The sequence below is a fragment of the Chiloscyllium plagiosum genome, chromosome 22, assembly GCF_004010195.1.
Source record: "Chiloscyllium plagiosum isolate BGI_BamShark_2017 chromosome 22, ASM401019v2, whole genome shotgun sequence".
NCBI classification, from domain to species: Eukaryota; Metazoa; Chordata; class Chondrichthyes; order Orectolobiformes; family Hemiscylliidae; genus Chiloscyllium; species Chiloscyllium plagiosum.
In genome coordinates this window covers 42,398,992-42,426,376 of record NC_057731.1, presented here as the reverse complement: position 1 = coordinate 42,426,376, position 27,385 = coordinate 42,398,992, and the positions used below count along the sequence as shown (strand labels likewise).

The window sequence follows — 27,385 nt, the reverse complement described above, 5'->3', positions numbered from 1 at the left end:
CCTCGGGGTTCTGGGGGGTGGGGATAGTCACAGTGGGGTCTGTAGGGGGGCGTGTCAGTAGAATGCAGGTGAGTGGCGCTGATAGGGTCGGAAGTGATGGCAGACACGGCAGTAGGGGTGGCGGAAGTCACTGAGCATGTGGCATCGGCAATGATGTGAGGGCCGGAAGTGGCTGTGGGAGTGGCCATGATGGGGCGGAAGTGACATCATCAATCAGCGTGGGGGTGGGAGCTGCATCAGCCACCTGGCTAAACTTTCTTCAGGCTTCCTACCCTTGCGGTCCCTGCACCACCATCACCCATCTTTCCCTTGTTGCTAGCTAGATTAGAAACTTTGGGGTCTTGGGAGTTTCAGCTCACCACGAGGGAAAACACCGTTTTAAAATGTATCCAGTTGCTGAGGTTCTTGCTGTCGGTTCTCTTGGCTTGGAACAGGTCTGTCTCTGGAAGCTCTTTTTCAGATAGCGTTTGGTTGGCTTCAGTTACCTGATGAAGGAGCAATGTGTGGAAAGCTAGTGCTTCCAAATAAACCTGCTGGACTATAACCTGGTGAATGATTTTTAACTTTGTCCACCCCAGTCCAACACCAGCTCCTACGTATCATGTCTCTCTCCCAGATCGGGGCTAGCAGTTATATAGACTTATCTACTCTCACAAATGTGTTGTCATTGTGTTTTTGTTGAAAATCACACAACACCAGGTTATAGTCCAACAAGTGTATTTGAAAGTACAGGTTGACAATCCTTCATCCGAAATCCTGAAATCCGAAAAGCTCCAAAATCTGAAGGTTCTTTTGTGAAGTTTTTACCTCATTAACACTCAGATGTGACGTGTCCCAGCACTGGCGGGCCTTGATTCTGTTTCAGGGCCTGTTTTACTCACAATGCGTCTGCTGTTTGGTAACGTTTTTTAAAAATTTCGCCATCAAGCTGTCACTTATTCTGAAATTCAAAAAATTCCGAATTTCGAAAACCAGCTGGTTCCGAGCATTTCGGATAAAGGATTGTGCACCTGTATTAACTTTTGGAGGGCTGCTCCTTCATCAGGTAGCTGTGGAACAGGATCATAAAACACAGAATTTCTAGCAAAACATTACACTGTCGTGCAACTGAAACAATATATTGAACAAACCTAGATCGCTGTTAAGTCTTTCATGTTTTAGAATGGGTCGCAGGTTTCGGTTCATTAATATTTAAATCCAAGAACTTCTTTTAATTCACATTCTTGAGATAACTTAAGGTTTTATGAAAAAAGGTGACATCTCAGCTCAGACAATGCATTAAAGATGCAAGGTTACAGTCTGTCTCTGTCCCAATCTTTAGTCAGACCATTGCTATTTCCATAGTGGGAACTTATAAAATATTATACGGATTGACTGCTTGCATTGACCAGGAGAAAGTGAGGCCTGCAGATGCTGAAGTTCAGACTCGAAAAGCGTAGTGCTGGAAAAGCACAGCTGGTCAGGCAGCATCCGAGGAGCATGAGAGTCGACATTTCGAGTATGAATGCAGGCAGTCAATCCATGTAATGTTTTATAAATTCCTACTTTGGAAATAGAACCAGTCTGACTTCAAGGTTGGGATACAGACAGACTCTAACCTCACACCTTTAAGGTGTTGTCTTCGCTGAGACGTCACCTTTTTTTTATTAAAACCTTAAGTTATCTCAAGAATATGACTTAAAAGAAGTTCTGGGATTTACATATTAATGAACAGAAACCTTGCAGCCCACTCTAAAAGACGAAACACTTAACAGCAACCTACGTTTGTTCAGTATATCATTTCAGTTGCATGATACTGTAATCTTTTTCTATAAAATATGTGTCTTATGATCCTGTACCACAGTTACCTGATGAAGGAGCAGTGCTTCGAAAGTTAGTGCTTCCAAATAAACCCGATAGACTATAACCTGGCATTGTGTGAATTTTAACTTTGTCCACCCCAATCCAACAGTGGCTCCTCCACATCATTGTGTTTTTGGTGTCCCTTGTAGAAGTCAGTTGGTTTCCTGATAGTTAAGAGTAGGTGTGAATGTATTTTGATTAAGCAGAATGTCAGTATTACTGTGCATAAATACATTTCTAAAAATCAGTACCACCTGATGAAAAGGCAGCACCTCGAAAACTAATACTTCCAAATAAACCTCAATTATCCAAATATTAATTATGCAAATATCGGATTATCCGAAGGAGATCTCAAGGTCCCAATAGAAACATTACGTCAAAGAGCTGTGTCAACCCTGATCGCGTCTTTTATTTACAGGTACAATGATTAAAAACAAACTCGGCTCACTGAAATGCTGCCGAGAACAGTCCTGGACAGTCCAGGCACTGTCTCTAAATGACTGACCTCCCGCCCTCTCTCTCTGTCGCCACACTTTCCCTGGAGTTCTACACAGGGGTGAACCCTAAAGCCCCCTTCTCCAGATAATCTCTCCAACATTGTCCTGTACAGGGCAGAAGTGGAACCTGTCATAAAGTTGTGTGTGTGTGTGTGTGTGGGGTGGGGCGTTGTGAGTGTCTGTGAGAGAGAGTGCTATTTGGAGACCTACCCTACAAAGGCACTAGCAGTCTTGATGTTGGTATACAGTCCAGCTGTCCTAGAAGAAGGGGAGTGCAAAAGAGGGTTGGGGGAGGTGTTGGACCAGTTTGGAGGTGAGTGGGGGGATGTTGTGGTGGGAGTGGATGGTGTTGGGGGCGGAGGCGTGGGTTGGTAGAACGGGGTTGGGGGTGGCCGGCGGGGAGATTGAGGTGGGAGCGGACAGTTTTGGAGGTGGCGGGGGTTGGGGTGGGAGTGGATGGGGATGGGGCAGTGTGGGAATGAACAGGGGGGCGGGGGCTTGTGCGTGGTGTGCTGCTGCCTAGTCTCCTGAATGGGGAGCAGACTTCACAGAAAACTCCGCACCCCGGAGGAAATGAATTAACTGAATAATCAATTATCTGATCGAAATAGTGCCCGCCCGTCTCGTTCGGATAATCGAGGTTCCTCTGTATGTTAGTGTTCCCTCACTGTCGTTGGGTTAGGATTGTGTCACACGTATTCCCTACAACCCAAATGGACTGCAACGTTTCAAAGACACAGCTAATTACCACTTGCTCAAGGCAAATGGGCAATAATTACTGGCTTAACCAACGACATCCACAACCCGCGAATAAACATGAAAATGCCACGTATCTGACAATCCCCGGGTTGTTGCAAATCCCCATAGTTATTTCACCTTGGTGCCTGAAATGAGGAATGGCTCAGCAGCAAATATGAACCCATGACCCAGGGCTGCTACCATTTTCATCACTTTGCTTCCTCACATGTTGCTTATGCAAGTTCCCTCCAGAAGAATTTCTAGTTGGAACATTTGACAGCAAGTAAACTGGGACTATTCATGTGGGGAGGAGTGGGTTCCACATTTATTCACAAGAGAAAATTTATAAATGAACACAACCCAAGTCAACTGAGCATTTGGCAGATCAAAACTGTTTTGTTTTGCTTTCAGAGTGTGGTGGTCCTTCAGAACAATGAAATAAAAGTATCCGATAGAAGGTCAGGGCTTTATCAAGCCCATTGCGATGCATCTCAATGGTACTTTAGAGCCCCACCATGGCTGTCGTGTAAGTTGTACCTTGAACATATTCCATCTCAGGCCTGAATATAAATCACGACTCCCCACACAACTGGGTTCAGAACTTAAGCATGCTACCTGGGTAGCACCAACAGATGTGGGGGCATCCTGAAATGCCCGCCATCTCTTCACAAATCTGATCAATGAGTTGGACCAAAGTGTCTGTTTCTGTGCAGTATGACTCTATGGCTCTATGATCGGATGTGAAGGGTTAACAAAGTATAGATTTGATTTGCTGATTCTCGGAATGTTTAGCTCTCAAAAAGTGTGGCGGTGGAAAAGCTGGTCAGGCAGCATCCGAGGAGCAGGAGAGTTGACATTTCAAGTTTCATTCCTGATGAAGAGCTCAAGCTCAAAACATCAACTCTCCTGCTTCTCGGATGCTGTCTGACCGGCTGTGCTTTTCCAGTGCCACACCTTTTGACTCTGATCCCCAGCATCTGCAGGGACTAACCCTTTCTCCTGGAATGTTTAGCTGTGTCAATTCCATGCTGCTTCCTCTGTATGACATGATGTAGCTTCCCAGAGTGTGGATATCAAACAACACAGCAGGTCAGGCAGCATCTGAGGAGCAGGAGAATTGATATTACAAGCTAAAGTCCTTCATCAGGAATTAGGCTGTGAGCCAAGGGGGTGGTGAGATAAATGGGAGGGTGTGTGAGGCTTGGGGGGAAGGTAGCTCAGAGTGTGATAGGTCAGCAAGGAGGGTGGACCGAATAGGTGGGAAGGAAGATGGACAGGTAAGACAAGTCATGAGGGTGGTGCCGAGTTGGAAGGTTGGAACTGGGAGGAGGGGAAATGAGGAAACTGGTGAAATCCACATTAATGCCATGGGGTTGGCGGGTTCTGAGGCAGAAGATGGCGCATTCATCCTCCAGGCGTCGGGTGGTTAGGGAGTGGCAATGGAGGAGGCCCAGGACCTGCATGTCCTTGGCAGAGTGGGAGGGGAAGTTGAAATGTTGGGCCTTGGGAGAGTGGGGGTTGGTTGATGAAGGTGTTCTGGAGATGTTGTTTCAAGTACTCTGTGAGTAGGCATCCTGTGTCCCCAATGTAGAGGAGACTGCATCGGGAACAATGGATACAGTAAATAACATGTGTGGAAGTGCAGGTAAAACATTGATGGGTGTGGTGGCAAGGGAATGTGCCGGAAGGGGTGGGTGGGTTGTTGGGGAGCGTGGACCTGATGAGGGATTCACAGAGGGAATGGTCTTTATGGAAACCATGTGGGTGTGGGGAAGAAAATATACCTCTCGTGATGGGTCCATTTGTAGGTGGCGGAAATGGCGGAGGATGATGCGACGTAAACAGAACTGGATGGGGTGGAAGGTGAGGACCAAAATTGTGGGAAGTGGATGAGATGCGCTGGAGGGCATCATCAACTATGTCTTTAAAGAAGGAGGCCATCTGGTGTGTTCTGTGGAGTAACTGCAGATACGGCAGAGGCAGAGGAATTGGGAATAAGGGACAGCATTTTTACAGGAGGCAGGGTGGGAGGAGGTGTAGTCCAGGTGTTTTACCTGCACTTCCACACATGTCATTTATGTATTTGTTGCTCCCGATGCCGTCTCCTCTACATTGGGGAGACAGGACGCCTACTTGCAGAGCACTTCAGAGAACATCTCTGGGACACCCACAGCAACTGCTTGTGGTTGAACACTTCAACTCCCCTCCCACTCTGCCAAGGACATGCAGGTCCTGGGCCTCCTCATCTTCTGCCTCGGGACCCTCCAATGACATGGAATCAATGTGGATTTCACCAGTTTCCTCATTTCCTTTCCCACCACTTTATCCCAATTCCAATTTTGCAACTTAACACTGCCCTCATGACCTGTCCTACCTGTCCATCTTCTCTCCCACTTATCTGGTCTACCCTCCTCGCTGACCTATTACCATTACCCCCACCTCCATCTACCTCTTGCACTCTCAGCTACCTTCCCCTCCAGTCCCCTCCCATTTATCTCAACACACCCTCGGCTCATAGCCTCATTCCTGATGAAGACCTTTTGCCCGAAATATCAAATATCCTGCTCCTCAGACGCTGCCTGACCTGCCTGTGCTTTTCCACCACCACACTCTCGACTCTAATCTCTAGCATCTGCAGTGCTCACTTTCGCCTATGGTGTAGCTTCCTCCATTCTTGTCTCCCATCAGCCTTATCTCCCCTGTTGTCTTCTGGTCTTGCTTCCCAATGTTGCATTGCTTCATTCTCACCTCCAACCCAACTTTTAACTTCAGGATCCAATCTGGCTGAATTCAAACTGAGGACCTGCATTCCATCTCATGGCTGAAAACAGTACAAGTTGTTGTCTGGGACTCCAGTTGCACTACCAACTTCTGTCAGTAAACAGAGTCTGGTAAGTGCCCAGTAAACCTAAGTACAGATACTTTCCCAAATATTTATTTCTTTTAGTGATGCATTTTATTTTGCAGGTTACTTTAGCTAAGAATGCAGGTTGTACACATTTGGTACAGTCTCGAATTTCAATCTATACTTTTTTTTTCGAGCATAAAGTCTGTAGGGACTTAACTCCAGCTTTAACATTGATTTTTTTCTGGGAAACCCTGCTTCACTTAAACATATTTCACATAAAGTTGTAATTTTCATGAATGCAACCAAAAATTTAAATGAGAACTCCCTGTATGCCATTTAAAAGTCAACCAGTTAGTTGCTCTGCAACTCGGCATCTTGGTGATAGATTTCAGAAATTCTCCCATCTGGAGCAAATCTAATCTCTTGCAAGTCCTCCCATTGGTGTTCAAAATGAAGGAGCATTGATTCATCAGTGTATATTTAACTGGACATTGAGTTAATGAAGTTAAAAACCACACAACACCAAGTTACACTCCAACAGGTTTATTTGGAAGTATGAGCTTTCGGAGCTCTGCTCCTTCGTCAGGATCATGTGGGGCAGGGTCATGGAGCTGATGGACAAGGGAGAGGCAGGAATGTAGAGCTGCACCTTCACACAGATCATCAAGTGGCAGAACAGGCTAGAGGGGCCGAATGTCTGAATTCGTATGTTCATTGACCACAATGGCCAAGAAATCGGTTTCGGAGGAAACACTAACAGAAAACGACTCCCCTTTGGACTCGGGCAAGTTCCTGGCCGCGGGGGCGGGGGAGGTTTGACTGCAGTTCTGCTCCAGGCCGCAAGAGGCGATGTGACTACAGTTCTGCTCCAGGCCGCGGGGAGGCGGTGTGACTACAGTTTAGTTCCAGGCCGCGGGGGGGCAGTGTGCCTGCAGTACTGTTTCTGACCACGGGAGGCAGTATCAATGCAGTTCTGCTTCTGGCCGAGGGGGGCAGTGTGACTGCAGTACTGTTTCTGACCACGGGAGGCAGTGTCAGTGCAGTTCTGCTTCTGGCCGAGGGGGGCAGTGTGACTGCAGTACTGCATCTGTCGGCGGGGGGCAGTGTGACTGCAGTACTGGATCTGTCGGCGGGGGGCAGTGTGACTGAAGTACTGCCTCTGGTCGCGGGGAGTATGACTGCAGTTCTGCTCCAGGCCGCAAGGGGCGGTGTGACTGCAGTTCTGCTCCAGGCCGCAAGGGGCGGTGTGACTGCAGTTCTGCTCCAGGCCACAAGGGGCGGTGTGAGTGAACCCCCCCCCCCCCCGAACCCGAGGGGAAAGCGGGGTGGATCAGTTGGAGCTCGGGTCTGGCCGGGGAGGATGTCGCGGAGCGGGCGGCTACGGTCCGGAGTGAAGCCGAAGCTGAAGCGCTGGCGGAAAGGGCAGAGCAGCGAATCCAACCCGGAGACCCACCGCTTCCGGGATGCCGCGCGGAGCGGCTTCTTCAGCAAACCGGCCGGTAAGTTCGGCCTCAGCCGGCTGGAAAAGCCGAGGCTTAAAGGCCCAGCTGGAGAGCGGGGCACGTGGGGAACGTGTGACTGAGTCCAGATCCCGGGACTGCGGCCTAAGCCGACCCTTGTCCCAGTGTCACTTCTCGTCCAGAACGGACACGGCGTGCGGTTAGATACAGAGGAAAGTTTTCTCAACATTGACCCCCATCAAACACTCCCAGGACAGGTCCAGCCTGTAGCAGCAGGAGCCGGCCCCTCTGAACCTGTTCTGTGGCTTGTTTATTTCAGACCTATTCCAGCGTTCTTCCTGTACCCTTACCCCGAAGAATACTGTCGAGATCCTTACTGAAAACATTCAATTTTTTTGGCCTCAGTCGCTTTCTGTGCCAGAGAATTCTGCAGGTTACTCTATAAGCTTGTCACTCTCTTGGTGAAGGTATGTTTCCTCGTTTAAGTCCCATTTCATTTAAGGTTGATCCTTGGTTCTGGTCTCCTTGGTAATCAGGAATATTCATCCGATGTTTAGTCCTTTTAGAATTTCATAGGCTTCTGAGATTTCACCCTCATTTTTCCAACTCCAGTGAATGTACTCCTAAGTAACCCAGTCTGTCTTTGTGTATCAGTCCTAGCCTCCCAGGAGTCAGTCTGGTAAACTTTGCACTCTCTCCATTGTCAGAATATCCTTCATTAGTACATACTGTACATAATACTGTGGAAAGCCCTGTGCAAGTGCAGCGCTCCTGCTCCTGTACCCAAATCCTCTTGCTGTGAGGGCCTGTGTAACATTGTCTTTGCCACTTGTAGCATCTGCATGCTTACTTTCACAAACTGGTGTACAAGGGCACTCAAGGCTCATAACCTCCCCGCTTCGCAAACTATCATAATGATCCGTCTTCCTATTTTTGCTACCTATAGTCCAGGGTTAGGTAGAGTAAAGCTCCCTTTCTTCCAGAAATTTAGTGTGCCAGTTAGCTTGGCTTCTCTCGCTGTCTGAAGTACTTGTGGTAATTCTGTTACTTTGCTTGGGGTTGGGTGAGGAGTGGAGAGACGGTCAGTTCCCCAGTGGGTGCTGATTGTTAGCTCTGTTATAGTTGCAACCCTAATTCCTGTCTTGGATTTGCTGTCGTCCCTGCTGAGTGAGTTGATGGTCTGGGACCAGTGTAATCAACTCTTTGGGCTGTGGTGATACTGTTGGAGACAGGCTTTGGATGGTGAGCTGTTTGATTTGATGTGAGAGTGGGGGGGTCGGCACAGTGGCTCAGTGGTTTGCACTGTTGCCTCACGGCGCCATGGACACTGGTTCAATTCCAGCCTCGGGTGACTGTGTGGAGTTTGCACATTTTCCCCTTGTCTGGGTTTCCTCTGGATGCTATGGTTTCCTCCCACAGTCCAAAGATTTGCAATTTAGGTGGATTGGTCATCTAAAGTGCGGGGTTACAAGGATAAGGTGGGGGGAATGGGTCTGAGTGGGATTCTCTTTGGAATATGATTCTCTAACTGCATTTAATATTGATCAGTTGATTGTTAACCTCTGATCCCTTTATATTCTCTCCAGGTAAGAGTGATCTGACAGTGGATGTGCTGAAACTGCATAACGACCTTCAATCCAACAGTTCATTGTTTGATCCAAGAGAGAGTTCAGCAGAAGACCCCTTTTCCAAGTGTGAGGAAGGTGCACCCTCAGAAGAAACCACTGGCACCTTTCTCAGTGGCCTGTCTGATTGCAGCAACCTGACCTTTCGGCGAGTGCAGCGTTTATGGGAATCCAACTCTGCTGCCCACAAAGAGGTGAGTAGCAGCATAGTTTCCGAGAGTCAATTACCCAAAGTGCTCTGTGGAAACTGGTGTTCACTGGTAACATTGAACAGTAAGTACCAAGTTGTTGAATTTTGAGCCTTCACTGTTCAAGTAGAGACACTGGGAGTTGACCACTAGCAGCAACACATGGTCCAAACTGATTACATTCATTAATTGTCTGTCTGTTTTACAGGTGTGTGCTGTTTTGGCAGCTGTTACGGAGGTGATTCGATCTCAAGGTGGGAATGAGACAGAGACAGAATATTTTGCAGCTTTGGTGAGCCTTCATTTCATGTCCCTTGCCCTTCTCCCACCTATCACTCCCACCTTCCCAAGAGTCTGGAGAGCAGTGGGAGTGAGGGGTCATTGGGGTGGATTGCTTGGGGTGGGGTGGAGGTGTCAAGGTTGTTTGGTAGTGTGTGGTCTGGTGTGACTGCTGCTTTAACAGATTATTCTGCAGAGACTTGGTTGATTTTCTGTAAATTTCAAATCTGTTTTGCACTGAGTGAGTTTGGTGAATTGAAGAAAGAATCTCTCTGGTCATTGAACGTCAGGGTCTTTGGTCAGTGCGGCAGTGATCTGTCTGGGAGAGATCGCCATCTGGTTGGCAGTGGTTTACGATTGATTAGATTACTTTACAGTGTGGAAACAGGCCCTTTGGCCCAACAAGTCCACACCGACCCGCCGAAGCGCAAACCACCCAGACCCCTACATTTACCCCTTACCTAACACTACGGGCAATTTAGCGTGGCCAATTCACCTAACCTGCACATCCTTGGACTGTGGGAGGAAACCGGAGCACCCGAGGAAACCCATGCAGACACGGGGAGAATGTGCAAACTGAGGCGGGAATTTAACCAGGGTCTCTGGCACTGTGAGGCCGCAGTGCTAACCAGTGTGCCACCGTGCTGCCCACGATTGGTTCGGCTTTATAAATACTGTATGCTTTGTTGAGGCCTGTGGACTGTATCTGTGAAGTGAGGTATTATATCTGTTATCCTGCTTCCCCCCCCCCCCCCCCCGCAAAATCTTTATTCCGGGCCCTGGAGGGAGAGAGAACGATTGCCCAAGTGCACAGAGACATGAGTTCACGGTCTTCTCTTGAACAATGATTTCTCAATGAACTATGTAGTCATTTTACAGGGAGGAGTATCCAGATAAGGCAACATACAAATTATTTGGGTAACCATTATAAACAACGAGTATCAATAGCAGAGACCAAGCCCTTTACTGTTATACGAGAAAGTGAGGACTACAGATGCTGGAGATCGGAGCTGAAAATGTGTTGCTGCAAAAGCGCAGCAGGTCAGGCAGCATCCAAGGAGCAGGAGAATCGATGTTTCGGGCATGAGCCCTTCTTCAGGAAATGCCCTTCTTCTTTCGGGCATTTCCTGAAGAAGGGCTCATGTCTGAAACGTCGATTCTCCTGCTCTTTGGATGCTGCCTGACCTGCTGCGCTTTTCCAACAACGCATCTTTACTGTTATACACTGAGTGTTCTTAACCTTGTTAACTGGATTCATACAATGGATACTTTTCCCCTTGTTAGCTGGCCTTGCATACTGAATGCTTCCAATGTTTTTAAATGGCTCTACATAATGACTGCTTTTCCACCTTGTTAACCCATTACCCTTGTCTCCAGCACCCCATGTTAACTGTAAGTTCTTATCTGATCTGAGTCATGCTCAACTGAACATCTTGTTTCACAAAACGTAACTCTTTCCCTGTCTGCTTATTCCCTGTACACATTCTCATATCCACCCGTGAACTATGTCCGTGCTCCATGGTATCTAGTAGAAATTGCTGACTATCAGCAGGTGAGGATAAGTGAATACATTTCAGGCTGGGCCCCAAATATTATCAAAACACTTTAGACACAATTTATAAAGCAAAGGGTTTATTTAGATAATGCCAACATGTTAAAAGTTCATTTGACTGTCATGTGAATGATTGTTGAGATAACAGACCAGCCGTGGAGTCAATTACTCATTGCATTTCTGATGGGCAAATCTGTAATTAATCATATTATGATTTCCTGAACTTTGAGTGGATTACAAGAGACTATTGGATGAAGTACTATTAATGTAAAAGGTTTAAGGTTGAGGAGCATAAAAGGCCGGCTGTTACGAATGGTTGTTGTGTGGGAGGCAGTGAACGTGATAACTCCCAGCCTGACTAACTCCTGATCGCATCTCTTTCTCAGATGACCACACTGGAAGCTGTAGAATCTGAGGAATCAATTGCAGCTGTTGTCTATCTGCTGAATTTGGTAATGAGACGGTAAGTCCAAATGTTAGTGAGGTCTGATGTATTGGTAAGAGACCAAGTAGGGATGTCCAGCAATGATTGCACAATGTCCAGCTCTGTCACTATTTCTCAGATACTGAAGTAGTCCATATTCAAATGCAACAAGTCTGGACAGTTTCCAGGCTTGGGTTGAGAAGTGATAAGTAACATTTGCATGATACAAATGCGAGGTAATAACCACCTTCAAGAAAAGACAATTTAACTACTGTCCTGTGCCATTCAATGATGTTACTATCACTGAATCCCTCAACATCCTTCTGTAACTCACTACCTGACTTCCTAAAGTTTGTCCAACATCTATGAGGCACAAGTCAGGAGTGTGATAGAATAGTCCCCACTTGCCTGGATTGGTGCAGCTCCAAAGACACTCAAGGAGCTTCACGCCATCCAGAAGAAAGCATCCCACTTGATTTGTATCACATCCACAAGCATCCCCTCACTCCCATCAGTGACGCTCAATAGTAGCACTGTGTACTATATACAGGATACACTGCTGAAATTCACCTTAAACCTCAGCCTTCCAAATCCATGATCACTTCCATCTAAAAGGACAGCAATATATGGGAACACCACCACCTGCAGGCTCCCTTCCAAGCCACTTACCATCCTGATTAATGATGCTGGTTCAAAATTCTGGAATTCCATCTTTAGCAGCGTTGTGATCTATCAACAGCACATAAACTGCAACAGTTCAAGAAGGCAGCTCACCGTCACCTTCTCAACAGTAACCAAGACAGGCAATAAATGCTGGTCAGTCAGCGATGTCCAGGTCCTACGAGTGAGTTTAAAAAGAATGACTCTGTTGTAATGTTCCAAAATTCACAAATCTGGAATAGGTGGAGTGGTTTGGAAGGTGGCGCGTAACATTATTCATATTGTACCAATGCGGCAAATAGTCTGACCTCAGTGATCAGGAAGTGCTGGAATCCGGAAGTAATGTTACAATTAGAAAGTCATGTTATGGTTAGGCAGAGCCGTCATGGTTTTATGAAAGAGAAATCATCTTCAATAGCTTGCATATGATAAATGTCAAATTCATGATACTAGTAAAATTCAAAATGAATATTAAAATTCAGAGCAGGAATGAGAAGCAAAGGCAGTATGAGAGAAATCCATAACTAAGTGAATCTAAAATTCTTCTATAAACCTATAAACAGTAAAGGGCTGGTAAATGGAGGAATGGGCCCAATTAAAATCCAAAAACAGGATTCGCACATGAAGTAGAGGCCATGGCTTTGGTATTAATTGAGTGTATTGCATCAGTCTGAAAAAGACGCTGCTAAAATTGTGTTGAAAGAGGGAGTAATTGAGGCACTGGGTGGCTGAAAAATTGAGAGGTGCTAATAGAAATATTGACTATGCTTAAGGTTGATAAATCACCAGTACCCGTTCAAATGTTTTCAAGGATACTGAGAGAAGTAAGCATGAAAATTGCAGAGGCATGGACCATAATCTTCCAGTTCCCCCTCAATGAAGGGGAGTAAAGAATTGATGCCAAAGAACAGGATTGCTAATGTTACCCCCTTGTTTGGAAATGGGCATGGAGATAAATTCAGCAAGTGCAGGCCAATCAGTTTAACTTCATTAGTGAGAAAACATTTATAAATGTTACTCCCGGACAAAATTAACAGCCACTCGAATAGATGTAAATTAACAAAGTAAATGCAGCTACAGATTTGTTGTAAATAAAATGTTTAACTTGATTGAGTTTTTTTGTTGAAGTAACAGGAAGAATTGATTATGGTGACATAGTTGATGTGGTGTACATAGACTTTCAAAAGCAATTTTGTAAAATGCCAAATAATAGGCTTACCAACAAAATCCATTATATAAAAGGGACAGTAGCAGCATGGATATGAAATTAATTGTGTAAAAGAAGACAGTGGTGATGGACTGTGCTTTTTGAATTAGAAAAGATTTTCTAGTGATGTTTCTCAAGCATTGTTATTAGTGATACTTTTCTTGATCTATAAACCTGGATGGGCAATCTTTTGGATGACGTGAAACTCGGGAAGAAAATCAAGCTGCAAGTTTGATAATTAAAGAAGACTTAACTGGTGGAATGATCAGATCAATGTTAGATAAAATTTAAAGCAGAGAAGCGCAAAGTGATTTATTTGCTTAAAAGATCAAGAGACAATGTGAATTAATCGATATAATTGAGGCGGAAGAGTACAAAAGCAGGGAAGTTAGTACGGGACATTGGATCAATCTCAGCTAGAGTATCGTGTCCAGTTTGACAAGGATGTGAAGGCACCAAAGGGTGTAGGAAAAAGACTCATGAGAAGACATTTAATAGTAGTGTTCAAAGTCAGAAAAAATCTTGGCACAGTAGGTAGAAACAAACAGCTCTTGTTGGTGGAAGGGGCATGAACCAATTATTGGCAGAAGAATCAAAAATAGTGGAGGAAGAACCCTTTTGTGCAGAAGCGAGTATTTAAGAGTGCAGTATACTTGCTGGCGTGTAGTAGAGGCAGATTTAATCATGGCTTTCTAAAAGAATTGAATCATTATCTGATTACAGCATATTTGCAAGACTGTAGATTAAAGGCTGGGCCATGGGACAGTCTGTTTTGCTCATGCAGAGAGCAGACTTGACAAGCTGAATGGCCTCTGTTGTAACCACTCTGAGAGTCTCAGGTTTTTGAGGATATAACTGGCTGAAGAAATAAGGGGGAGCCAGTGGATATGGCGCATACATGTAAAAGGCATTCAATACGGTGCCAAACAAAAAGTTGTATAAGTGCATGTCATTGGGAGAAATTTATTAATATGGATAGAGAATGGTTAAAGAACAGAAAACAGAGAATGGAAAATCGGAATCATTTCAGATTGATTGGCTGTAATGTGTGGAGTGCTAATCGGATTAGAGTGAGGGCATCCATTTATTACAGTCTATATCCATCATTTGGATGAATGGACCCTGTTTAATGTGGTCAAGTTTGCTGATGATACAGAGCTGCGTGAGAATATAAACTCTGAAGAGGGCATGGAATGCAAATGGATGCAAGTTGATTGAGTGAAGGATGGCATTTACTTTGGGAAATGTTTTTCTTTACTTTGGTGAGAAGAATAGAAAGTCAATATTTTCTTAAATACTGAGAGTCCAGTAAGTACAAACAAGAAAGACAAACTTAACATGTAGATACAAGAAGTGATTACGGAGTCAAATGGTATGCTGTCCTTGATTACAAGAAGTTTGGAGTATAACATTTAAGATATTCTTGATGCAGTTATATATGACTTTGGTTACTCCACATATGAAATATTTTACACTACTGTGGGTCTCTGAAGCTAAGGAAGAATAAAACAATCTTAAAGTGTAAGAAAGCTTCACTGGATTGATTCCTGGGAAAGAAAGTGGAGACGTTCAGTAGGATGGACCAATAACCCTGGCATTTAGAAGCATACACATTACCCATTCAATAAGAATATAGCTGATTGTGGCCTCAACTTTAGATTCCTTCCTGCCTGCTGCTGATGACATTAGGCTCCCTTGTTGATTATAAATCTATTTACCATGGTGTTAAAAATATTCGATGATCTCCACCTCCACAACTCTCTGCAGTAGAAAGTTGACCCTCCGAGTAAAAACTTCTTCCTTGTCTCCAACTTAAATGGAAGACTTACTATTTTTAAACATGTCTCCTAGTTCTAGTATTTTTCATAATGGGAGACATCCTTTCAGTATCCCTCAGAATTTTATATGCTTCGATAAGATTACCTTCCATTCTTCTAAATGCCAAGGGATACAGGCCAGCTTGTCCAGTCTTTCCTCTTGATAAAGACCCCTTCCCAGATATCCATCAAGTGTATCTTCTCTGAACTGCTTCTAATACATTTGTATCCTTAAATGAGGAGACCAAAGCTGTATGCAGTACTCCACATGTGATCTCGCCAACATCCTGTATAACTGTAGCAAAACATGTCTACTTTTATATTCTTATTACCCTTGCAACAAACACCAATGCTCCATTTGCTTCTTCATCACTTGGTCTACTGTGAGTTAGCTTTGTGATGATTCATTTGCCAGGGCATTAAAATCTTTCTGTCCTTTAGAATTCTCAGTGTAAGCAATATATTTTTCTTCTTCTTGCCAGAGTGAACAAGTTCATATTTACACAAATTATACTTGCAACTTTTTGCTCACTTGCTTAACCTATCCCTAACATTTGCAGACTTATATCCCCTTTACAATTTACTTTACTCCCTATCTTTGTATTTTAAGCAAATTTATCAACTGTACATATAGTTTCTTCATTAAGGTCAATGATATAAGTTGTAAAAGATTATGCCTCATCAGATCCCTGTGACACACCACTTGTTACAATTTGAAAACCTGAAATTTTATTTCCTGTAAGCTAACCAATTGTCTCCTCATGCTTACATGTTATCTCCTATATCGTGCAGTTTTATGTAGCAACCTGAGTTGTAGAACCTTGTCATTGAAACTCGAGTACAAGAGTGATTTATCTTTATAAGGTCTGGTTAGACACACCTGGGACCACAAAGAGCATCAGTGTTAGAAGGGTATATTAACCATGAAGGGGATATAGATTAGATTGACAAGAATTATATCTGGACTCCAAAGATTCAGTTAAAACGTGAGATTACACAAGGATTGTATCCCCTGGAATTTGCACGTTTAAGGGGTGACTTGATCTGTTTTCAAGCTGTTAAGGGAAACAGATGGGATTGATGGAGAGAAACTTCTGATTATGTTGGGGTGATATTAGGAAACACTTCTACACATAGGATGATGGAAGTCTGGAACTCTTCTGTAATAAAGGGTTTGATAGAGGAGGTGATGAGAAATTGTCACTCATAAAGACTAGGCTACAAGAATGTCTCAGTATAAGCATATGGCTGGTTAGGAGGAGAAACACTTCACTTGGAGAGGTGTGAATCTTTGGAATTCTTTCCCTTGCAGAGATCTACGTGACATATCCTCTGTTATAATCAGGATAGATCTGTGGATTTGGATATCAAAGGAAGGAAGAAATAAGGAGCTAGAACTAGATAATAAAATTGTGGTTGACCAGCCATGATCTTTAATGAGTGGAAGAACAGGATTGAGAGACTGAATGGCCTATTGTTAGTCCTATTCCGTATCTGCTTGTGATGTAACCATGTTTCTTGAATTCACTGGCATAATTATTCTGCTTATTGATTGCAGTGTTCCTGGTCCTGTCTTGATAAAGAAGTTCTCAGACACAGCAAAAGTTTTTATGAATCTTTTATCTGCTCAAGTGAACTCAGGATCTACGGCAGGTCTGCGATGGGTGGGTGTGATTTTTTTGAGTATTTTAATTAAAATGGTCCCATTCATCCCTATGATGTTTGCCTGTTGGATGGAAATGTTAAGTTTTCATTGTGACTTAGCCTGATTTTCTTGTCCATCAGATTCTTGCCTGCCTCTCCACACTGTTACGCAGGCAGGATTTGACTGTGTGGAGTTTCCCGTCCACTCTTCAAGTTTACCATGGTGTCCTCAGTTTCACTGTACATGTCAAACCAAAGGTAAGCCAATCGCACTGGAGCTGGGGAGTGATAAAAATGACTTGGCTGATGGGGTGTTCATAATTCATCTGGACCAGGTTGCACTGTCACCAGACTGCACAAAACACAATAGAGACAAATGTAAGTGGAGAGGTCAGGCTCAGTGATGAACTCTGCCAGTTTGATGATATTGGTGCCACATAGACTGTTGAGTGTGGGTTACCAAGGAAGAACTGAATGGGGACTGTGTGTTGGTCAAACAGAACAGATAACAAAAATCAAGTCAGTCTTGTTTTTAAAATTAACAGTAGATTGGCATCAATTGCCAGTTGTGGAGGAGAGCTTCAAACCTCTACCATCCTTTGTACATAAATGTGTTTGTTAATCTCACACCTGAAAGTTCTGCTCTAATTTGTAGACTCTGCCCCTTGGTCCTGGACTCACTCATGACTGGTGGAAATAGTACCATTGACTAATCTGAACAGTTTCCTAAACTGTTGTGATCTTGCAAACCTCCATCAAATCATCCCTCAATTTTCTTTGCTTAAAAGAGAAAAACAACAGCCCTTTCAAGCTAATCTTGGAGCTGAGATTTCTCATCTCTGAACCATTCTGGTGAATTTCCTCTGTACCATCTTAAGAGTCCTCACGTCCTAAAGCGTAATGGCCAGAATTGGGTGTGCACAACTCTGTTTGGGACTTAACCAGAGCTGTTGAAATGGTTAGGATAACCACCTGCCTTTGTACTCAATTTGTCAATGGATCCTGAGAACCCATATTTTTGCTAATTATTCTCTTAATTAGTCTTGCGATTTGTAAAAGTGGATTCACATGCAACCCCAGGTTGGCCTGTTCCTGCACACACTTCTGAGCAGCGCCGTTGTGTCTTTAATGCTTCTCCCTATCCCTTCTGCCAAAAGTCATCACCACGTAATCTTTGAATGAAATTTCATCTGCCAGTTCTATACCCATTCTGCTGATCTCTGTGTCCTCTTGAAGGCTATTGGTATCGCTGCTTGCCACAAATTTGAAATACTACTCTATTTATTGCTGATTGTTTGCCCCCCTCTGCCCTTCACTGCCCCAGGTCCGGAAAGAAGCGCAACGCAGCATCTGCTCTATACTCAAGGGAAGTGACTTCATGTTTGGAGACTTGGCTCCACCCCATCATCCAGCTGCACAATCGACAGCCAGATTCTGCATAAAGGAAATTGAGGAGTCTGGAGGTTTGTGGTGACGACATATGGAAGGTCTCTGGAGTGTGGGTTGGAGTTCTCTGCTGAGGTATCTAGACTGGGAGTAGGGAGGCTATATGCTTGTTGGGTGGAGTTAGGAAGTCAGGAAGAAGCTGGTTGGATTGTGGTCTGCTCAGTAATAATGCTTACTTTCTTGATAATTATATTTGTTTCTTATAGGTGGTGATCAGGGTACAACAACACTGCATGTGTTGGGTTTGCTGAAGGATGTGCTCCCTTGTTTCCCTGTCAGTTGTGTAAAGTCATGCTGTGAGACTCTGCTCAGAGTCATGACTCTCAGTCATGTGGTAAGTCTCACCATTAAGATTCGTAAACCTACAAATTGTTTCCTTTGCTGGACAGGACATAACTATAATGATAGGCCAGTACAAGACGCAACAACAAGACCATTCTGCCTATCAAATTTACACTGACTCTTTCAAAGAGCAATCAAATCAGTCCCATTCCCCTATTCTTTCCCCACATCCCAACAATTGTTGTTTCTTCAAATATCGGTTCAATTCACCTTTAAAGGCAACTATTGAACCTATGTCCACCATACTCTCAGATAGTCCAATGCACTCAGCAAATCTGATTCTTTTGCTAGTCATCTTTAGTCTGTAATTGCTGGTCATCAATTCTTTAGATTTTGGAAAAAAGTTCTTTAATTTGCTGTAACTACATTTTCCATAATTTTGAGAACGGTAAGATTTCCTCTTTAGCTTCTCTGATCTGAGGAGGTGACCTGCAGCTCCTCCAATCTATCATCATAATTATAGGCCCTCATAGTTCATTAATATAGATTGTGAACAACAGGGGCCAAAGCTGTTGATCCTTGCAATACCACACAAATCAGAGCCTGATCTGTTTTATGCCTGTTAACCAATTCCACATAACATGCCAGTACATCATCCTCAGTTCCATGTGACTTAATTTTGTTTACTATCCTCCTACATAGAACATTTTCAAAAACCTTGTGAAAATCTGAATACACCACATCAGCTGGTTCCTTATTGGTGTTGCTCATAGCCTTCTCAAAAAAAACTCCACTGAATTTGACAGCCTTGATTTTTCATTTGTTAATCAATGTTGATTCTGTCCAATTGGATAATTATTTTCAATATCCAGTAATCATGTTCATTCAAATAGATTCTGGCATTTTCACTTCTGTCGATGTCGAGCTAACAGGTCTGTTGCTTCTCCACGCAGCAGGGACTTGCTCGACAAAGCTTTGTGAAAGTTGTTGGGAGAAAGATCTTGCATTTTACCAATCCAAGAATCTGTAACCTTCATAAACATCACCTTTTGCCAACGTGTTGCAGATGAATTGATTGCAAAATCTTGGACCAATTGTTTTCTCAGGATTTTGCACCCCCAGCCTACTTTGTTTCTTGCTTTTCTTAGTCAATCTAGCCACTGTTTCCAGAGAGCTCATGACACTGTATTGGAGACTGTTACTGCCTCACACTCTGAAACCCTCAGTGTGAACTCCTGCATTTCCTGTCTCTCTCACAGATGGTGACGGCTTGTGCGATGCAAGCATTTCATGGACTCTTTGTTGCCAAACCAAACTCAACAGTCCTGACAGGCGAACTCAATGCTCAGATCATAACTGTGAGTCTAGACCTCAGCAGTGGGATGGATGCATGGGCAATCCTGGAAGGGGACAAATTGGCTATGGATGATTCTGGTGGGATGGAAGGTGCAGGAGGTTGAGGTGACACTGATAGGGGGCGGGAATGGTTTGGGTGGCCCCGGGAGGCGTACAAGTGACAGTGTAGATAGTGGAAAGATTTTCAGGTGATCCCAGTCAGGGCAGGTAGGGGTGCGACTGACTGCGAGGAGGGGACTAGGTGACCGTTCTTGAATATGGATGTGTGTGTGTTGGTTGTGTGTGTGGTGTGTGTGTGTGTATGTGTTCGTATGCAGGTGACCTACGTGGATTGGGCCGTGTGTGCTCAGAGGGTGTTGGTCTTGGGATTATGAGTGATATGAGGTTGGGGTGTTAATTAATAGGTCTTTGCAGTTTGTGAAGAATAATTTGTAAATGCTGTGTTTCGCCTACAGGCTTTGTATGATTACTTGCCAAATATTGGTGACCTACAGCCTGTCCTGGCCTGGCTTACCGTAATGGAAAAAGCACATATCAGCCTGTGCAGGTAATGAGTTTGTTTCAGTGAATAAGTGACACTGTTTATAGTGGCCCTGTCAGGGTCAGCGTTTACCAAGGGCTCTGTAGGGGTCAGGGTTTATCGTGGACTAGTTGAGGTTTTTTTTCATTCTTGACTTTTTTTTTTCTTGATCCTTTAGTGTCTAAACTCTGATGTCCTGTTGTTAGGTTGCAGGGTTCCTTGTGTTTGGCTCATCTCCCTCGTCTTTTCTGCACGGCTGTTAGTTGTCTCCTTTCATCACACACACAGCTCGTGGTTGCTGCAGCTGAAACCATGAAGGTGAGTTAAAGGTATTAATCTTTCTTGTCGTCTTGTTTTTTTGCTCCACTCACTGAAATCATAGAATCATTGAACCACTATGGTGTGGCAGCAAGCCATTTGGCCCATTATGTCTACATCGAGCATCCATAGAGCATCCTTCCCTGACCCACCCCCAGTAACTCTGCATTTCTCACGGCTGATCCACTTAACCTACACATCCCTAGACACTATAGTACAGTATGGCCAATTCATCTAACCTGCACATCATTGGACTGATAGGGGAAACTAGAGCCTTTGGAAGAAACTTATATAGTCACAGGGCGAATGTGCAAACTGCACGCTGACAATCGCCTGACGTTGGAATTGAACCTTGGTCCCAGGCGCTATGAAGCAGCAGTGCTAATCACAGACACTGTGAATATTGAAATGATCACAGGATGGTGCCTGATGCAGGTTCAAGTTGTGTTATAAGCAAAATGAACATGTGGTTAAGTCCGGATAATGAATGTAGTATGTTGTAGCCTAAATCAGTGATCGAATTTGAGGGCAGAGGAGTTAACCGGTGCATCCAAGTTTGCATATTTGGTATGGATGAGATGTAAATGGTCAATTTCCTACAATAGACTGAAACTGCAGCTGTTGGGAATTTCCTTAGAATCACAGAACAGAATGATTGTAAATGTGTTGACCCTCTAATAGAAGCAGTTCCATGAGTTCCACTCCCCTTCCTTTGTTGACCTGCAGATCTTCTCAGATAATGATCCAGTTCCCTCTTGAATTTTTTGACTGCTTCTGCCACATTTTCAGGAAATTTATTCCAGACCTTAACCACTTGCTGTGTCGCAGGTTTTTCTTCATAATACCAATCCTTCTTTCTCCAGTTACCTTAAAACACTGTCCTCTGGTACTTTATCCTTCAAACAATAGAAAAAGTTTCTCCCTTTCTACTCTGTCTTGGCCCAATATGATTTTGAAACCCTAACAGGTGTCCTCTGAAACTTCTCTTAAAGGAAAACAGTCTCCAATCTGTACACAACTCAGGAAACATTTCTGCAGCTTTTCTAAAAGTGTCAGAACTGGACATGACACTTCAGTTGAGGCTAAATCTGTGTTTAATACACCTTTAATATATCTTCCTTACTTATCACAGGTTAAATAGTTTCCTCAAACACCTCCAGGAATCCTCTAACTGGGTTCAGATAGAGTAAAATTTTCCTCTGCACTGTCCCATCAATATTCCCAGGGCAGGTACAGCCTCATTGCCTTGATTTTGTTGAATTGTCATTGAGCTTTCTGCTTGCTCCTCTTTGTCTCTGCAGATGCTGCTGAGAGAGTGTGTGGCTCCTTTTGCCAATGACATTGGTGTATTTACTTCATCTTCCCCATCTGGTCCTGCCTCCTACATTTGTAAGATGTTTAGGTGAGAGTTTCAAGCTGTCAATTAGCTCACTGTGAGTACTTGCTCATTGATGTTTCTCTGTCTGGGGAGTAGTAGGGTCACATTCGAGTGGCGGGGGAGTTGATTGGACAAGGGGGATCAATCAGGCCGTAATAAGGGAGGTGTGATAATGGGGTCTCGTTGCGGGGTGGGGTGGAGGGCTGGTGGAGTCAGTGACTATGTAATTCTTCAATCTTTTATTATAGTCAAAGAAACTGACTGGAAAATAATCTGTTTTAGGGCATTGTGATTGGCTGTATGACATAGGGTGTTGTGATTGGATGCAGTCCTGTTTCACTATGTTTATTGGTGGTTTTGTGTTGCAGGGCAGTGGAGAATGGGCTGACCTATCGATTCCATGCTTCCTGGGCTTTCGTACTACAGGTCCTCAGCACATTCTTTGAGGTCATTGGCAAGCAGGCCTATCCAGTGATGAAACAGGTGAGGGCTGGAGAGAGAAAGAAAGGAGGGAGTGCTAGAGACAGCTTGAAAGAGAGAGAATGAGGGAGAGAAAGGAAGGGATAGAAATGGCTAGTGAGCAAGAGAAAGCATGGGTGAGGGAGATTTGAGGACAGGGAGAGACATTGAGAGATGATAGACAACCTGTGGAATCTGTTATTTATGTGGCCAGCTAACTCAGGTGGATGATAATGGCAAATACTAGGGTCATGGTTCAGGGCCTTACAAAGGATGAATGTTTTTTATAGCAGCAAGTATGAGAGAGTTATCATAGCCAGCAGAGGACCAGAGCACACTTTAATGTGAAAAGGTGAGAGTTTTTGAGCTGAAGTTTCAGCCTCTGACACTGAAGCATCAGGGAGGAGGAAAGTTGAATGAACACTTTGTCCCAGAAGGCAGTCACTCCCTTGGTACTTCAGACTTGGTCCAGAATGGGATAGTGTGACTACAGGCTGTCACACCTATAGTGTCACATTTAAATTCTTTTAAAATGGAGGAACATTTGCTCTTCTACTTGCTCAGAAAGTTTGATGTTCTGGCACCTTGTGTGGCTGAACATAAGAACTACAGCGAGACAGCAAATTTACCATGGAGAACTGCAGCTGCAGTGAAGAAAGGAAAGAGAAATTATTTGTAGGAGATAAAAGTATGGTTGGGGAGGCGAGCAGTGGTGGTTGGAGGGTGTGGGGCTTGGTGGTGATGGTGGTAGGTACTGTTTTCTCTAGCCAGAAGCATGAGTCCCAAGGCAGTGTTGCTTGTCTGGTGCCAGGATTAAGGACATCGCCATAGAGTTGCTGTGGGAGTGAAAGGATCTATTTCTTATAACCCATATAGGTGTGAGTAACATAGATGGGAACTGGGAAAGGGGTTCTGTTAATGGAGTACAAGAAACTAGAGTCTTAATTAAAAGCGTGAGGCATGTGGGTCTGAAACAAGTGACTTAATCTTTGTAAGAGAAATTACAATTATGAGGTAATCTCTGGAGTACGACCTGAGACAGACAAATTGGGAAATATTAATTTTAATATAGTCAGGTGAGGCAACATGGTTTTACATTAAGGCAATTATGTTTGACAAATTTATTTGCCTTCATTAAGGACATACTAAGCAGATTGAATAAATAGCAATCAATAGATGTAGCATATTTGGATTTCCAAAAGGCGACAACAGCATGGTGTTAAAGTCACTGGGCAAGTAATCTTGAACTCCAGGTTAATGGTTTGGGGGCATGTTCAAATCCTACCATGGCAGATGGCGAACTGTGAATTCAGTAAAATTCTGGAATAAAAAGAACTACCTTAATGGTGACCATGTGACCACTGTGGATTGTTATAACAATCCAATTGGCTCACTAATGTCCGGAAGGAAAGGATGTCTGCTATCCTTATCCAGTCCGGCCTACTAGACTATACACTGCAGCAATATGGTTGACTTTTCACTGTTTATGGGCAGCAAAAATAAATTAGGAGAAAGTGAGGACTGCAGATGCTGGAGATCAGAACTTAAAAATGTGTTGCTGAAAAAGCGCAGCAGGTCAGGCAGCATCCAAATTCTCCTTCTCCTTGGATGCTGCCTGACCTGCTGCGCTTTTCCAGCAACACATTTTTAAGTAAAAATAAATTTACAAGATACAATAGTACTTAAACGTTTGCAGCACAAGATAAGAGCTCACTGTTTTGGGTTGCTATTGTAGCATGATTAAGAGGATTGACAAAATAATAGCAAACAGAGTTGGGATAAATAGATAATTTTCAGGACGGTACATTGTAAGGGGTAGAGCGCCCAGAAGCTGGGCACTCTTCCCTTTTCAATTTGCATCCACCCTCCCCACCCCCCCATCTCACATCTCTTCCTGTTGCTGAACTCCAGATCAAAATTGTGTATGCTTCCCTGTGCATACACAAGTGCGTTCTCAAATGAGTGCATATGCGTAGTTGTCCCCAGTTGCTGATGTTGGTAGGCAGTCCCTTTTTTGTATATACATTTGACCGAGGCAGAAGACAGAGGGGTTATTAATGGTGGAGAAAGAGAAAAAGAGATGTAATATAGGAGTAAATTAAGATGTGGTGGGGAGCAAACTACTAAAAGCAAATAAAAATGCAAGCAAGGCGAGACTGAGGGAAAAGGAGGGAGACGGAGACAGAAGAAAATGGAGGATAGACATAATGGGGTCTGAAGTTATGGAATTAAGTGTTGAGACCTTGAGGCTGTACAGTGTTGAGTGAAAACTGAAGTGGTGTTCCTCAAAGTTGCATTGTGCTTCATTGGAACATTGCAGCAGAGCCATTACAGAAATATTAGCATGAGAACACAATACTTTATTGAAATTGTAAGCAACTGGGAGCTCATAGTCATTCTTACAGACAAGTGGAGGTGTTCCACAAAGTTGTCACCAAGTTTGTGTTTGGCCTTGTTAATGTAAAGGAGACTACATTGTGAGGACTGTATGTGGTTGTCCAGATTGATAGAAGTGAAATGCTGGCCTTTCTTTGCAGAAGGATTGGAGAATAAAAGTTGGCGAAACTTGCTACAACTGTACATTGCAATTAGTGAAACCATACTTAAATGTTGGTTTCCAGTTATATATTGGAAACCAGTGAGAGAATGCTGATTTTGTGCGTTAATTTATGAAGAAACATTGAGCAAGTTGGGTCTTTACTCTTTGGAGTTTTGAGCGAATGAAGAAATTGTTTTCCTCTAAGGAGAGAGGCAGTTTTACAAATAAGGGGTCTCTAATTTTAAGATGGAGGTGAGGAGGAAATTCTTGTTTGAAGGTTGGTTAGTTTTTGTAAGTCTGTTCCCAGGCAGCAATGAAGACTGCTTTACTGAATATATCCAAGGCTGAGCTCGACAAACTTATGATCTACAAGCTATTAAGTAGAATTGCACCCAGAATCAGATCAGTCGCAACAATGTTACATTTTAGGGCAAGTTTGAGGGTCTAAAGGGGCCACCTCCTGCTGCAACTTATGATCTAAGGTGGAGAGAGGGGAAGAGAGTGGGGTCAGGGGGAAGTGGAAAGAGACAGATAGTTACTGGAGTGGGTGGGGGGGGGTGCTCTTTGAAGAAATAGAGTGGGAATGAGTGAATGGATTTAGTAATGTCATCTTGTTATGTTTAAAAATGCATGATTTGCATTTCTGTGACCTCCGGACTCCAAAGCACTTTCAACGTTCTCGAGTTGTTTTTCAACAATAGTCACTGTTATAGTATAAGAAACAAAAAGATCAATGTGTACACATCAAGTTGCCAGGCATGTGATAATGACCAGATAATCTGTTTTCTTGTCTCCACTATCTTGATCTTGTCTTTGTGTTTTCAGTGTGTGCAGACTTTGTGTGATCTGCGAGAGACTCCATATTTCGCCTACACCAAGGAGCTGGATCGGACTGTAGGGATGGCTGTTGAGTGCATGGGGCCAGAATCTGTTCTACAGGCAGTTCCCCTACAGATTGATGGCACTGAGTGAGTGATGCAGTCATGGGAAGTGAATTGATGCCTGGGGGATTAAAGAAGCATTGGCAATATGGAAAAAAAATCTGGTTAAGAGACATTAAATCAGTATGCTAATTCAATGGAGAGAGATTGCATAATTCAGTGGTAGAGAGGGATCTAGGTGTTGGTACATGAATCACATTAAGTTAAAGTGCAGCCATCAGCAAATAATTTGAAAAACAAACACAATATTGGCATTTGTTGCAATGAGGTCATAGAGTCATACAGCACTGAAACAGACCCTTCAGTCCATGCTGACCATAATGCCAAACTAAATTCGTTCCACCTGCCTGTGCATGGCCCACATCTTTCCAAACATTCCTTATTCATGTATATATCCAAATGTCTTTTAAATGTTGTAACTGTACCTGTATCGACCACTTTCTCTGGAAGTTAATTCCACACTTGAGCCACTCTGTATATTTAAAAACAAAATTGCTCCTCATGTCTGTCTTAAATATTTCTCCTCTTACGTTAAAAATATGCCCATTACACTTGAAATTCCCCATCCTAGTGAAAAGACACCTGCAGTTCACCTTGTCTATATTCCTCATGACCTTCTATAAGGTCACCCCTCACCACCTATGCTCCAGTGAGAAAACATCCCAGCCTCCCCTTTATAACTCAAGCCCTCCATTTCTGGCAACATCCCAGTAAATCCTTTCTGAACTTTTTCCAGCTTAATAATATCCTTCCTAAAACAGGGTGACCAGACCTGGACACAGTATTCCAACACAGGCCTCACTAACATCTTGTACAACCTCAACACAATGTCCCAACTCCTATACCTGAAGGTCTGAGCAATTAATGCAAGTGTGTTAAATGCTGCCTTAACCTCCCTATTTATATGTGATGCAAACTTCAAAGAATTATGTACCTGAGTCTCTAGTTGTACCTGTTCGACAACACTAGCCAAGGCCACACTTTTAATTATATACGTCTTGCCCTTGTTTGTTTCACCAAAATGTAATACCTTGCATTTATCCAAATTATATTCTATCTGCCACTCCCTTTAGCCATTGACCAAATTGATCAAGATCTCTTTGTAATCTTATATGACATTATTCACTGTCCACTATACCACCAATTTTGGTATCATCTGTAAATTTATTAATCCTGCCTCCTAAGTTCTCAGATAAATCATTTATATAAATGACAAACAAAAGTAGACCCAACACCAATCCCTGTTGAACACTGGTGGCCACAGGCCTCCTGTCCGAAAAACAACCTCCACCATTACTCTGTCTCATTAAACCCATTTTTGTAACTATTTGGCAAGGTCACTTTGAATCCCATGTGGTCTAACTT

The 27,385-nt window shown here is 43.6% G+C and overlaps 1 protein-coding gene across 1 annotated transcript in view; it reads left to right on the top strand.

Annotated features, from left to right (window-relative positions):
* Nucleotides 1-7,216: 7,216 nt before the first annotated feature.
* rrp12 (ribosomal RNA processing 12 homolog) overlaps nt 7,217-27,385 on the top strand; it is a 53,469-nt gene continuing 33,300 nt past the window's right edge. The window contains exons 1-14 of the mRNA XM_043712868.1: nt 7,217-7,424; nt 8,972-9,204; nt 9,407-9,490; nt 11,416-11,492; nt 16,696-16,801; nt 16,923-17,039; nt 18,106-18,244; nt 18,434-18,561; nt 19,769-19,867; nt 20,321-20,412; nt 20,592-20,703; nt 22,005-22,105; nt 22,450-22,564; nt 25,905-26,047. Coding sequence (XP_043568803.1) covers nt 7,286-7,424; nt 8,972-9,204; nt 9,407-9,490; nt 11,416-11,492; nt 16,696-16,801; nt 16,923-17,039; nt 18,106-18,244; nt 18,434-18,561; nt 19,769-19,867; nt 20,321-20,412; nt 20,592-20,703; nt 22,005-22,105; nt 22,450-22,564; nt 25,905-26,047 — 1,685 coding nt within the window. The 5' untranslated portion in view covers nt 7,217-7,285. The remainder of the gene's footprint in view (nt 7,425-8,971; nt 9,205-9,406; nt 9,491-11,415; nt 11,493-16,695; nt 16,802-16,922; nt 17,040-18,105; nt 18,245-18,433; nt 18,562-19,768; nt 19,868-20,320; nt 20,413-20,591; nt 20,704-22,004; nt 22,106-22,449; nt 22,565-25,904; nt 26,048-27,385) is intronic.